The sequence below is a fragment of the Oryx dammah genome, unplaced genomic scaffold, assembly GCF_014754425.2.
Source record: "Oryx dammah isolate SB20612 unplaced genomic scaffold, SCBI_Odam_1.1 HiC_scaffold_16, whole genome shotgun sequence".
Classification (NCBI taxonomy): Eukaryota; Metazoa; Chordata; class Mammalia; order Artiodactyla; family Bovidae; genus Oryx; species Oryx dammah.
In genome coordinates, this window is record NW_024070200.1 from 28,137,993 (window position 1) to 28,151,739 (window position 13,747).

Consider the following 13,747-nt stretch of genomic DNA (forward strand, 5'->3'; position numbering starts at 1 on the left):
GAGATCCCTTCAAGAAAATTAGAGATACCAAGGGAATATTTCATGCAAAGATGGGCACAATAAAGGACGGAAATGGTATGGCCCTAACAGAAGCAGAAGATATTAAGAAGAGGTGGCAAGAATACACAGAAGAACTATACAAAAAGATCTTCATGACCTAGATAATCATGATGGTGTGATCACAAACCTAAAGCCAGACATCCTGGAATGTGAAGTCAAGTGGGCCTTAGGAAGCATCACTATGAACAAAGCTAGTGGAGGTGATGGAATGAATTCCAGTTGAGCTGTTTCAAATCCTGAAAGATGATGCTGTGAAAGTGCTGCGCTCAATACGCCAGCAAATTTGGAAAACTCAGCAGTGCCCACAGGACTGGAAAAGGTCAGTTTTCAATCTAATCCCAAAGAAAGGCAATGCCAAAGAATGCTCAAACTACCGTACAAATGCACTCATCTCACATACCAGCAAAGTAATGCTCAAAATTCTACAAGCCAGGCTTCAACAAGTACATGAACTGAGAACTTCCAGATGTTCAAGCTAGATTTAGAAAAGGCAGAGGAACCAGAGATCAAGTTGCCAACATTCACTGGATCATCGAAAAAGCAAGAGAGTTCCAGAAAAATAGCTACTTCTGCTTAACTGACTCTGCCAAAGTTTTTGACGGTGTGGATCACAACAAACTGTGGAAAATTCTTGAAGAGATGGGAATACCAGACTACCTGACCTGTCTCCTAAGAAATCTGTATGCAGGTCAGGAAGCAACAGTTAGAACTGGACATGGAACAACAGACTGGTTCCAAATAGGAAAAGGAGTATGTCAAGGCTGTATATTGTCACCCTGCTTATTTAACTTATATGCAGGGTACATCATGAGAAACGCTGGGCTGGAAGAAGCACAAGCTGCAATCAAGATTGCCGGGAGAAATATCAATAACCTCAGATATGCAGATGACACCACCCTTATGGCAGAAAGCAAAGAACTAAAGAGCCTCTTGATGAAAGTGAAAGAGGAGAGTGAAAAAGTTGGCTTGAAACTCAACATTCAGAAAACAAAGACCATGGCATCTGGTCCCATCACTTCATAGCAAATAGATGAGGAAACAGTGGAAACAGTAACAGACTTTATCTTTTTGAGCTCCAAAATCACTGCAGATGGTGACTGCAGCCATGAAATTAAAAGACGCTTACTCCTTGGAAAAAAAGTTATAACCAACCTAGACAGCATATTGAAAAGCAGAGACATTACTTTGCCAACAGAGGTCCATCTAGTCAAAGTTATGGTTTTTCCTGTGGTCATGTATAGATTTGAGAGTTGGACTATAAAGAAAGCTGAGCACTGAAGAACTGATGCTTTTGAACTGTTGTGTTGGAGAAGACTCTTGGAGAGTCTCCTGGACTGCAAGGAGATCCAACCAGTTCATCCTAAAGGAAATGAGTTCTGAATATTCATTGGAAGAACTGATGTTGAAGTTGAAACTCCAATATTTGGCCACCTGGTGTGAAGAATGGACTCATTTGAAAAGACCCTGATGCTGGGAAAGATTAAAGGTGGGAGGAGAAAAGGATGACAGAGGATGAGATGGTTGGATGGCATTACCAACTCAATGGACATGAGTTTGAGTAAACTCAGGGAGTTGGCGATGGACAGGGAGGCCTGGTGTGCTGCAGTCCATGAGGTGGCAGAGTTGGACACGACTGAGCAACTGAAGTGAATAGACTATCACAACCATCACCATTTCCATCCTGTTGTATATCTCTACCATCTCTCTCTTTTTTTTGGTAGACATGCATACTTATTAATCCATTTTCCATTCAAAGGGAGAGATATGCAACCTCTCCAGATTGTTTTTTGTCTTGATGCTTTATACTATCTACCATCTCTTAAGATAACTGCAACACTGAACTGATCTTCTTGACCCTTTCTGTAGCCCCAAGGAGCCTTTCAATATATTAGGTTGGCCAAAAGGTCTCTTCTGTTCTTCCACTGTATGGAAAATAGTAGCTAGGATGATATTCTTAAAATGTGTATCAGATGTCACTCCTTTACTCAAAACTGCACCTGGCTCTCCACTTCCCTCAAATCAATATCCTGGACTTCCCTGGTGTTCCAGTGCTTAAGAATCCACCTGCCAGTGTAGGGGACATAGGTTGTCAAGGAAGATCCCACATGCCACGGGCCAGCTAGGTCCCATGTGCCAGAACTACTGGGTCCATGTGCTGCAACAGCTGAAACTCGTGTGCGCTAGAGCTCATGCTCCACAACAGGAGAAGCCACCACAGTGAGAAGCCTGCATACCGCTGGCTCCCCACTCGCCACTGGGGAAAGCCCACATGCAGCAACAAAGACCCAGTGAAGCAAGAAAGACAGTATTTTTTAAAAAAAAAATCAATATCCTTACAGTGGCCTTTATGCTACACTGCACCCTGTGTTCCATTTTGCTTCATCTCCTGCTACTTTCCCCTGCCTTACTTGCTCTGGCCACTTTGGCTGCCTTGCCATGTTTTAAAGGTATCAGGCATCCTTCTGCCTAGAATGCGAGTAACCATCCCATACAGTTATATAAAGTTAGTATCTTCTCTTCTTTAGATCATCCCTCAAATGTCTCTTTTTCAGTGAGGTCTTCCCTATTTTAAAACTGCAAACCTGTTCACCATTACCTACTTTACTTTTCTGCAGATTACTTTTCACCTTATGAAATATTACATATTGTTTATTTATTGCTTGTCTCTCCTACAAGAAAGAATGCTACAAGAAGAAAGGAATATTTTCACTTGCTTTACTGCTAAAACAAGGGTCTAGAATGTTCTGTCAAAGCGTAAGTACTGCAATAGTAGTTCTTCAGCCTCTTATTGATTCATGAGAATTAGTTTCCATGTTCTGCTACTTACAGTTGAATTCAGCATCCCTTTGATTCTTGCTATTCTCTCTACTGAATCAGAGCGGACCACTATCATTAACACTTATCCTAGAGTCCAGAATGGCAAAGGACTCTACGATACAGAATTGCACAGAACTGCCAATTTCCATCAGTAACCTTAACATCTCTTACAGCTAGAGTCTGTCTTTTAAAGAAATAAACCATGAAACTGAAACCATATCTTCCATGTCTTTCATTTCCTTTCTATATGACCTTTCAGGCAATGTTTGCAATAATGACGCTATTTAATACCACACTCCCTAGAAGCCTGGGCTAGGATTTAGTAAATTACAGAGTGCTGATCTTGGCAGAGTCAATAATTTGGGTTCAAATTCTTTAACTTCTGTGTCTCAATTTTTCTATCTTACAAACGGGGACTATTCTGGCCCTTTTATATAGTGTGTTATACAGAAATTACTTGTGTACATCTTTTCTTTACATTGCCTTTGAGACTAGGGCTGTTTTTACTTATCTGTGTATATCACATGCTGTTTATAATATTTAATAGATGAATATATGCATGTATAAATACAAATTTTAGTTTCAAGCATGAAAATACCTATGTGGAATTACTTCAGAAAACATACAATGTAATATAAAAAATACTATTTATTTTTATCATAAAATGAGGCTTAACAGTTTCCCAGGGAAAAAGGAAAAAAAAAAGACAAACAGCTTTGCTCCCCAGGGAGAACAAATTTACTTACTTACTCATTATGAAAAATTTTTAAAAAAGTCCAGCCACTCATCTTCCTCCATTCTTTCTTCCCCCATCATTTCAACAATACCACTGACTTATCTTGTAATATAGACTATAAATTTGGAACTTTAAACCTCAAGGTTTCACTATTCTTCAGCCTCTACATCCAGTGATTCCAAATTCCATTCCTTTTTTTGTTTCCATTTCTTGGCTGCATCCTTCTCATCTGTGTTTCTGTAGTTGTGATGTGAATTTTAAGTTAAGGAGACCACTGCATGTTACTACATGTTAGCAGAAAGTGGTATATTTAGTCTCTTACCAGTACATCATGCACCAACGCTTGATATGTCCAAGTATGGTGTAAAGGAGTTGCCAAATCTATGTTTCTGTCAACAAGGACTAATAAGGGCCTTTGGAAGCTGTAAATATATTTAAAAAAATTATGTAACTATTGATACCAGTGTATACATCTAAATTCTTCTAATACTTTCAGTGTACTGTCATTTTGATATAAACAAAAAGTATGTTAATATTGATATTCCATAATACTTTTCTTTCTAAAAAGTTTTCAAGTACAAATAAGTAATGCTTTGGACTATCCTAGAGCCTGTGTATGATATATTTTATGTCTTAGTCAACTTTCTTAAAGGAAAAAAATCGATACAAATACTTCTACAGAATAATTTTTAGTTATCAAAGTAAGAATAAGTTGCTTCTACTCAGATTTATATTTTACGTTTTTGGAGAAACAAAATGAAAGCCCTTTGTCAACTTCAGGAAAAACAATTAGACAGTAGGATCTTACAAATTTATACAAATGCTCCAACGGTTTCATAAATTACAAATTCCATTTTTACTGTAAACACAAATTCAAAAAAGCAGATTCAAGAGAAGAGCCTCACAAAAACCCTATCCCACTACATGAAACTAAAACCATGCAACAACAGTAACTAATTATATAATTATTCACTTACCATACATTTCAAATATTATTTAACTCTATTATTATCATCTAGATGCAAAATAAACGTCTAAAGCAAATTGAGGCACAAAGTCATCTGGTTATCATGTGTCTCCAAAAGTCACAGAGTTTTTGCTTTAGAGAGTACAAGAGTATCAAGAGTACACATCAATTTTCAATAAGCATAGCTGCCTGATTATATTTACCATATATATTTTCTCCTGCACGAGACCTCTGACCATTTCAGTAACTCATTATTCCCTACTGGGTATAAGACAGTGAATTCCCAACTGGACTAACTATAAGACTTGTTGATAAAAAGGCAGGAGTAGCACCCTTACCACCACCTACTATCCTTTATTATTCCACAGCTAGGTGGAGGGCAGGGAACACAGCCTATGGCAGCATTTCTTAACTCAGCACTGTTGACATCTGGGGCTGAATAATTCCTTATTATGGGGAGTTGTCCTCTGTAGTGTCAAATGTACAGCAGCATCCCACAGTGCACCCCTGGATTCCAGTAGCATCTACCCAGTTGTGACAACTGACATGTCTCTAGACATTACCAAATTCTTGGTGAGAATCATTAACTACAACTGGATTTAAATACAGTTAACAATAATCCAACCAGGCTGCCTGCCTGCCTGCCTGCCTGCCTGCCTGCTGAGTTGCTTCAGTCATGTCCGACTTTCTCAACCCCATGGACTATACCCTGCCAGGTTCCTCTGTCCATGGGACTCTCCGGGCAGAATACTGGAGTGGGTTGCCATGCCCTTCTCCCCAACGAGGCTACTGACCCCAATTCAAATAATTTACAAATGCATATAACAAACTAAAAATAAGACAGTTATGATTTTGTGACTACACTAAAAAAAAATTATCAAAATAAAACAGTGCCTTTATTTTAGTTTCTAACACCTATACCAGAGCACAATAAAAAAGGAACTGTTCAGTAAGGCATGCTACAGTGGTTGCTTCTGTTGAAAAAAAAAATCAGATGAGAATTTGATATCTCTGCTCTACTTAATAAAAATATTTAGAAGAATATTTAGAAAGAGCAGTGAAACTGAAGAACAGTTTAACACAGGAAGTGAAATAGCTGAACAAACAATTGAAACACAATGTTAGTGTTAACTCCAAATTATAGGAATAGTATACAAGACTGCAGGAGCCATCAAATTGACTTGAAGTCTATGCAAGGTTACCATAAAATGGTAATTCCTGGAAGGCAGTTTTCACAGGCCTTATTTATTAATTCACCTAAGATGAGGGGTAACAATTTTCCAAAATACTGTCTATTCCCCTTGAAATAACTTCTAGCCAAGGGCATGGGTTTATTTCTTCACCCCAATATTGTCTATTATTTTTAATAATCAAAAGTTACATGCACTATAATGGGTAGTTTTTAAAAGAGTATTTCTATTCCATAATAATAGAGCCATCAATAACTTTGGTATTATCTACTTATGCTAGACATGGTAACAAAGACAAAAATATTTTGTTGATATTTTAATGTAAAAATGGAAACCAGTTAGTAGACAGGTAGAAACTGACATAGGTATTACAAGTTTCTCACTTTTTTCCAATACTAAAAGGCTAAATGCTAATTAAAAGAAAGTGGCTTTGGTCAGAGCCATATAAACAGAAAAATATGTATTTTTTTTAACAAAGCAAAACTTTTATCTTTAATATATTTACATTGTGGTTGATTTTGTTTCTACACACGTATAATATTAACTTACTGGGAAATATATATTCATTCATTCAGTAAATGTTTACTGAACATGTATCAGGCATAGGTACTGTTAAACAGAAAAATTTATCCTATAAAATATGATAAAAATGCAAAACAGAAAATTCCAATAAAAGAAGGTAAATTAAATAAAATATTACATTTGTATTTTTAAGAGCAATTTGAGTCAAAACCCTGATCTTGACTTTCCAGTATAAGGATATTCTATCAGACAAGGAAAACAACCAAAAATCCCTCGTTTTCAAGAGTATATTAACTAACATAATACCTGAATTGGCCAGCTCCAAGTGTGTCACCTGTAAAAAGACTGTTTCTTGCATCTCTCAGATTTTCCCGAAGTTTCTTATCCAGTTTCTGAAAAACGAAATTTTACATTAACTCTAAGAATAATTCAGAGAACTTCATATAGGGTAGTACACAATGTACTCTTAATTTTAAACTAAGAAATTTAGAATTCTTTTATAAACCAGTAATTCTAACCTTTTAGCTTCTTTATTATACAATATCATCCTAACCTGGACTTGAAAAGACCAGTGCTATTTCTACTGTGATTCAGACTAGATTTCACTAACAATCACTTTTGGTTGATGATTTTTACTTTAGGTAACGACTCATCCTCTCTCCCAAAGCATAACTCTGCTGTACCAAGGAAGCTGTCTAAACAGTGTAGCTACAAGGGGCTCCAGAAGAGAAATGGAATATGTGAAAGAAACCAGCTCTCTAGTTGTCAATGATTCATCTGGACTAATAAAACCCCAAAACGTTTGTGTATCTTCGTCCATCTTTCCATACCATTTACCTTTTCAGTACCTCTACAATCTCTCTAATCTCTAATTTTTTAATCCTTAAAGCAATTTTTGAATGCTCATTTTACACTGAATTAAAGTATTAAGAGAACAAAATATACTTCATCATTTAAAAAATGATTATAATTGCTAACAAATGTTTGGTAAATGACATTAAGTATATATTAAATGATTAGGGCAATCAAGTAAGTATAAAATACTACTTAGACAAAGGTAAATGAGAAATATATATTTCAGTAAAAAAGAAACAGGGCTGGTACAGGAAATTCACATTGGAGTAAATAATTTTACTTCATCATAAGATCACAATGATTACTTTCTGTTTTTGGTGGAATCCCAATGTTATTGAAAAAACAAAACAAAACAACATTTGCCTTTGGCACTTAATATAGAACCCATAACTAGTATACATACTTAATATTAACAAAAACATCTGAGGAATATAAGGAAAACAACTGACACAATATTATTTATCTCCAATGGGTATTTGCATGAACTCACCACTGCTACCATTTCTGCGGCTGTTCCTCTTGAACATCTGATTATAGGGACAGCACCTATTTTAATAATAGATGTTAGCAATGATTTCAGCTCTTAATTAAAATACTTAATCAAACAATAATATATAAAAGATGTGTTAAAGGCTACAAACATATAAGGATTTATAATTTTGAGAGGAAATGGACTTTTCCATAATGAAGACAACATCAGGGAGTCAGAAAAAGATGACCTTTATATTGTAGGGGCCAATCAGTGTGACCCTATCTTTTCAATGGACTAACTAAATCAGCACTTTGATACTCTATAGGCAGTTTCAAAAAAGTTTACTCTCTGCCCACTAGGTTCACTAATACTTGACTGAAAAGAGTTTATCTAATTTAACAGTTTGGTTGTTATTTTTTTGTATTACAAATTAGTCTTTTAAAAAATATAATTAAAAAGACAGTAGAAAACACACTCTTTGCATAATGTATTAATAAAATGCTCCTAAAAGTTGGCCTAAATTTATTATCAAACCAACTCATTTTAGACTTCTTAATTTCTATTATTCCAAGTTTTACTGAAGGCTGAAATCCTAAAATGAGAAAAAAAATCACATTACAAAATCTCATAAAACAAACTAAGAAACCTGTAATATTTATATGCTGACATTTTTTGCATTTTAGATTCTATACAAAGAATGCTCAGCCAATTGTGAAAGTAAAAACATGAGATATTAGTATATTTTTTAAAACTTTGTTTTTTTATGATGGTAAGCTATTTTTATGTCTGTCCTAAGAAAATTCAATATTAGAAATGTGTAAAGTTAATTCTCTTGATTCCAGCATTCCAAAATACTTTCCATTAAGAATTAGCAAGGAATGCGTTCAGGTTATATTCTACATATTTTTAAAATAAGTATGTGTGTGTGGCATGTATATAGGATATTTTATATACTGTCCTTAAATTGACTTTTTTTCACTTAATTTATTATTGATATCTTCTATGTCAGGTTGGCAGTAATTCCAATTTTTCCTTTGAGAAAGACCACTTTCTAATACTCTACATAACAAATGTGGCTCTACCACTTCAGTGACCTGCATACTTCTATTTCAATCTACCCTCACTTTGAAAATACAGTCATCATCAACTGAAAATAACCTTAATGTCCACAATTACTCTAGCAATCAGTGAAATTCTGGAAAATATGTGACAGTAAAAACAGAAAGATTAACTATGTCTGTTTCATGACTAAAAGTGGTATGCATGCGTTTTCTTTAAAAAACAAAGCCCAACAACAATCTCATTTGAAGGTACTGAGAACAATCAAAGCAAGTAGAAAGTGGAGGAGGGTAAAACTCTTTAGAGAAATGCTTAAAAACCAAGACTTTTAACCAGCTTTCCTCCTGAGGGTACTTTCCAGTTTACATGGCACACAGGAGAAAGAGCTCAAGCAGAAAACAGAAAACTCACTGAGCTGGGGAACCAAAGCCTGGACTTCAGGGCTGGAAATTAAAGGTAAAAATCACAGAAAGGAGGAGCCCCAAAATCTGTATGCAAATTCTTGTCAAACTTTTGTCTGTATGTTATGTATCTATCTCTCAATTTTCTCAATTCTGAAATGGAGACAAATTTTATTAACCTAGTGCAAGAATCATTTTAACTGAAAGGTTTTCAGTGTCTGCAAAATTAAAATTAAAATCGCAATTAGAAGGTTTCTAAAAGGATCCATTCTGGTTTTTTTTCTTTTGGTTGGAGTATAGTTGCTCTACAATGTTGTGTTAGTTTCTGCTGTACAGCAAAGTGAATCAGATATATGAACACATATAGCTACTCTTTTTTTAGATTTCCTTCCCATTTAGGTCACCACAGGTCATTAAGTAGAGTTCACTGTGCTATACAGTAGGTTCTCATTAGTTATGTATTTTATATATAGTGTGTGTGTGTGTATATATATATGTCAATCCCAATCTCCCAACTCACCCCCTTTCCCCCATCTTGGTAACCATAAACTTATTCTCTACATCTGTGATTCTATTTCTGCTTTGCAAGTAAGTTAATCTGTACCATTTTTCTAGATTTCACATATAAGCAATATTCAGATCCATTATTGGTGAAGAATAAAGTCATATAGTAGATATCAAACACAGTGTAGCTATAAGTAACTTTAGATATTCCAAAGAAATACTTAAAGTTGAGAATACATCGGATTAGTAGGTTATATAAATTCAGCTTTTTCTAGAGCCTTGGGAATTTGCTTTAATGGTTAAAAGGCATGTATCTCTCTAATCAGAAGAGTATCTGAAGTTTTTCAAAATGATATATTAAAAGAAAACTAACAGGCACACAGGTGAAGCCACCAGCAAACCAAACAATGTATCAGAAAGTCACAATTACCAAAGATGCCTTAAGGCCACAACTCAGGAGAGCTGCTAAATTCTTTTAATAATTTGATCAACATCAATTTATTAAAAGAATTGTGGTTTTATAAAGTAGAGAATGTATGTTTTATCCCAACTCTGGAGAGGGCCTATACAGATCCAGACAGATCATAAGGGATCACATTACAGTGAAACAGGTGAAAATGAGTTAAATAATTTATTTACTTTGGAGAAATAAAGATTTGAAAACTTACCCAGTGTAACAAAAAAACAAAAGAGGCTGTCAACAATAGTGTCCATAACAGTTTCCATTTCCGTGTCTGTGATATCTGGTCTGTTAATGGCTAAAACGACACAGGTAAAGGAGAAAAAAGTTGGAATTTTACCCCTTATCTTTACTAAACTCTTAAGATTATTACTTAGCACATATCAGCAGGCAGTTTTACAATCTTTGCCATCTTCAAACAAGTAAAACCCTTTTTGTTTTAAATTTTAAGTGAACAAATATCCACTAAAAATTATGATACCTCAAAAAAAAAACCCTCAATATCGGTAGTAGTAATAAGCAGTTTCATATTTTTTATTAGTATCTAATATTAATATCTAATACTAATAAGTATCTCATTATTATCTAATAGTATCTAATACTAATAAGTACCTTATTAGTATTCTAATAGTATCATATTAGAGTACTAATAAGAAAAAAGAAAAACCTGCCACATATATTACACAAAATTTTTGCCAGAGCAAACAGGAAAATAAATATTGTATTCCTTAATTTTATTCACAAATGTTAGATGACCTCAAGAAACTACAGATTTTATTATCTAATACTGCTAGAAAAGGCCAATGCAAATCAATTATGGCAAGATCAACATCATGTATATTTTCTTTGTCTTATAACAAATTGTATGAATTTCTTTTCTGATGTACTACTGTACTTAAGTGGTTCTCAAACTTTAGTGAGTATAAGAATCACTCTAAGAATATGACAGAACAGAAAGAAGTTTCTTAGGAAGTTATTAAAGATTCTTAAGCCCTTACCTTCAGGGATTCAATTCAACAGATTTGGGATAATTCTAGGAAACCTGCAATTTTGACAAACACCTGGGACTACACATTTTTTTCTTTTTTGTCCCATTTCTGTCTTGGAACTTTAACAGCCAACATTTCAAATGTTTTTTAAAGGATAGAATAACGGTCCCTAGCCAGGAGGGAAGAATAAAGAGAGAGATGGCAAGGCTACTCACTAGATAGACAACCAGAGACTCTGCTGTCCTGACTACTTTACTACATCATGGTTTCCACATCTGAAAAACAGTTTGCTGTGGCTATACTTTATGAAACAAAGACCCTGCCTTATATATCTTCCCCACTCTCTGAGTTTGCAGGCCCAATGTGTGACAAGCAGATGCTCAGTAACTGTTCGTCAAATGACTGACTGTACTAAAATATTATGTATATACTATTTTTAGGTTCCCAGCAACCTGAATGTGAAAATAAATATAAAATTTAGTATGACCTGTGATCAGCATGAGAGGAAATATTAATCCAATTGGATAGATCAAAGCATTCAAAGAAAGTATGGTACATGCAGAGAACATAAAAGTAAAAAAGCCTTTAACTATAATCCAGATGAGGAAACATGCTGCTATTGAGTACTGCAGGCTGCCATCGATTCACATCAGATGACAGAAATGGCATAATGTGAATTATATAAATTCAAGGCACACCAACCCAGTGTAAACAAAAAAGCAAACGAGGCTGGCAACTAGAGTGGCCACAACAGTTTCTATTTCTGACACCTGGTCTGTTAATGGCTAAAACAACACAGGGAAAGGAGAAAGAAGTGATCAGCATTTTATCCCTTATTTTTACTAAACTCTTAAAATTAATCACTGGTTCAGGTAAAAATTGGTAGGAAGCCTCCAGCCTTCAGGTCTTATACCCTAGTCCCACACCTCTGAAACAACTGACCTCAACAGTCAAAACACTGTCCATCAATAAGTTCAACTCACTGTCGACAGCTACTTGGTTTGTCTGAGACATCAGCCTAAGTCTAACTGAGGTGGTGACTCTGCATTCTTTGTTTAATAAATTCCTAATCCACAAAAAACAGATGATACAGACTCAATCCATGGGATCAATATACTTGATTTATGTTAGTAACAATCTGTTTAAAATAACTACTTAAAGCACCTGTAATGTTTGAGAGGATTTGGCACATAACTACATAATGATTAAGAAAGAGCACTAACTCTGAGTGATTGCCTGGGTGTAGTAACCTGGTTTTGCCATTTCCTTATTAAGCTTCTTCTTATCTATGCCTCAGTTTTTTTCATCTAGAAAATAGAAATAATATTAATATATAACTTCATTAAGTTATTCTGAGGAGTAAATGAGCTTATATTGTAAAGAGCATATAGAACAATCTATCATTATCATTATACTACTGAGAATCTGAACAATTAACCATGTGATTATACCTTAAAATTAATAAATTTATACTTTAAATTCAGTAATACTTTCATACGTGATTTTTTAAGTTGACAGATATAAGAAAACATTTATAAGCATGAATGTTTAATGAATTTAGACTCACTATAAATTTAACTATTTTTAATAACTATTTAAATATTTGGGCAGATTTTGTTTGCTAGATTTATAAAGTTGCCTGGTATGGTATCTGAAGAACTTAAAACTACCCATCCATAAAAAAAATCATGAAATTTTGCTATTTGCAGCAATGCAGATGGACCTGGAGGGTACTATGCTAAATGAAAGAAGTCATTTAGAGAGACATCACAGAGAGACAAATACTGCATGACATCACTCACATGTGAAATCTAAAAAACATAACTAGTTATTTAACAAAAAAGCAGCAGACTCACAACTACAGATAGCAAACAAATGGTTACCAGCAGGGAGAGGGAAGGGGAAAACCTAGAGTTAGGGATTAAGAGGTGCAAATTATTGTAAATCAAGATAAAATAAGCTACGAGGATACACTATACAACACAGGGAATATAGCCAATATTTTACACAAACTATAAATGGAATATAACCTTTAAAAATTGTGAGGCACTATATTATACACTTGCAACATATAATACTGTATGTAAATTGACTATACATCAATTAAAAAATATTTAAAATTTAATATGCTGAATTTATAAATGCAATTTAAAGTGTTTAAAGGAATTTAACAAACTAAGTTTGTTGACTAAGTCTGTTAAATGAGACTAGAATTTAGTTGGTTCAGCCTGAGCCAAATGATCAAAGAATTAAGAAAAGGTGCTTGTTTTTACAAAGCCATATTTGTAAATATTGTAACAATATTTACAATTTTAGCTTAAAGGTCAAAGGGAAACTAGTTTTAAACTTAGCAACTTGAGTAGTTAATTAAGTTAAAGGTCAGTAAAATGTAAATAGATGTCTATAAATAAACAGTACTGTCAAAAATCTCTTACATGGACAATTCAGCAAATATTTATACCCATTTGGAAATGTTGCTTAATTTCAACAAGAAGGTATGCTATGGAGAGAGATAAAACCAAAAGATTCATGTTCTCTTCTCTTGGGAGTTTACCACCTGGTTCCGTGTTTTACAATAGGATGCAACTGGCATTTTGAGCAGAACAATTTTCTGTGTGAGAATGGCTGACACACTGCAGAACATCTTGCATTGCAAGCCCCTGCTCACTAAATGCTAGCAGTAATTGTGACAATCAAAATTGTCCTTACACATTT

The 13,747-nt window shown here is 34.5% G+C and overlaps 1 protein-coding gene across 3 annotated transcripts in view; it reads right to left on the bottom strand.

The window, feature by feature from the left end:
• Positions 1-13,747, bottom strand: part of SCFD1 (sec1 family domain containing 1) — a 119,752-nt gene that overhangs the window by 79,037 nt on the left and 26,968 nt on the right. For all 3 annotated transcript variants that reach the window (XM_040257180.1, XM_040257179.1, XM_040257182.1), the window contains exons 7-10: positions 10,252-10,341; positions 7,638-7,693; positions 6,599-6,684; positions 3,936-4,035 (exon numbers count right to left, since the gene is read on the bottom strand). In XM_040257180.1, the coding sequence (XP_040113114.1) occupies positions 3,936-4,035; positions 6,599-6,684; positions 7,638-7,693; positions 10,252-10,341 (332 nt within the window). The remainder of the gene's footprint in view (positions 1-3,935; positions 4,036-6,598; positions 6,685-7,637; positions 7,694-10,251; positions 10,342-13,747) is intronic.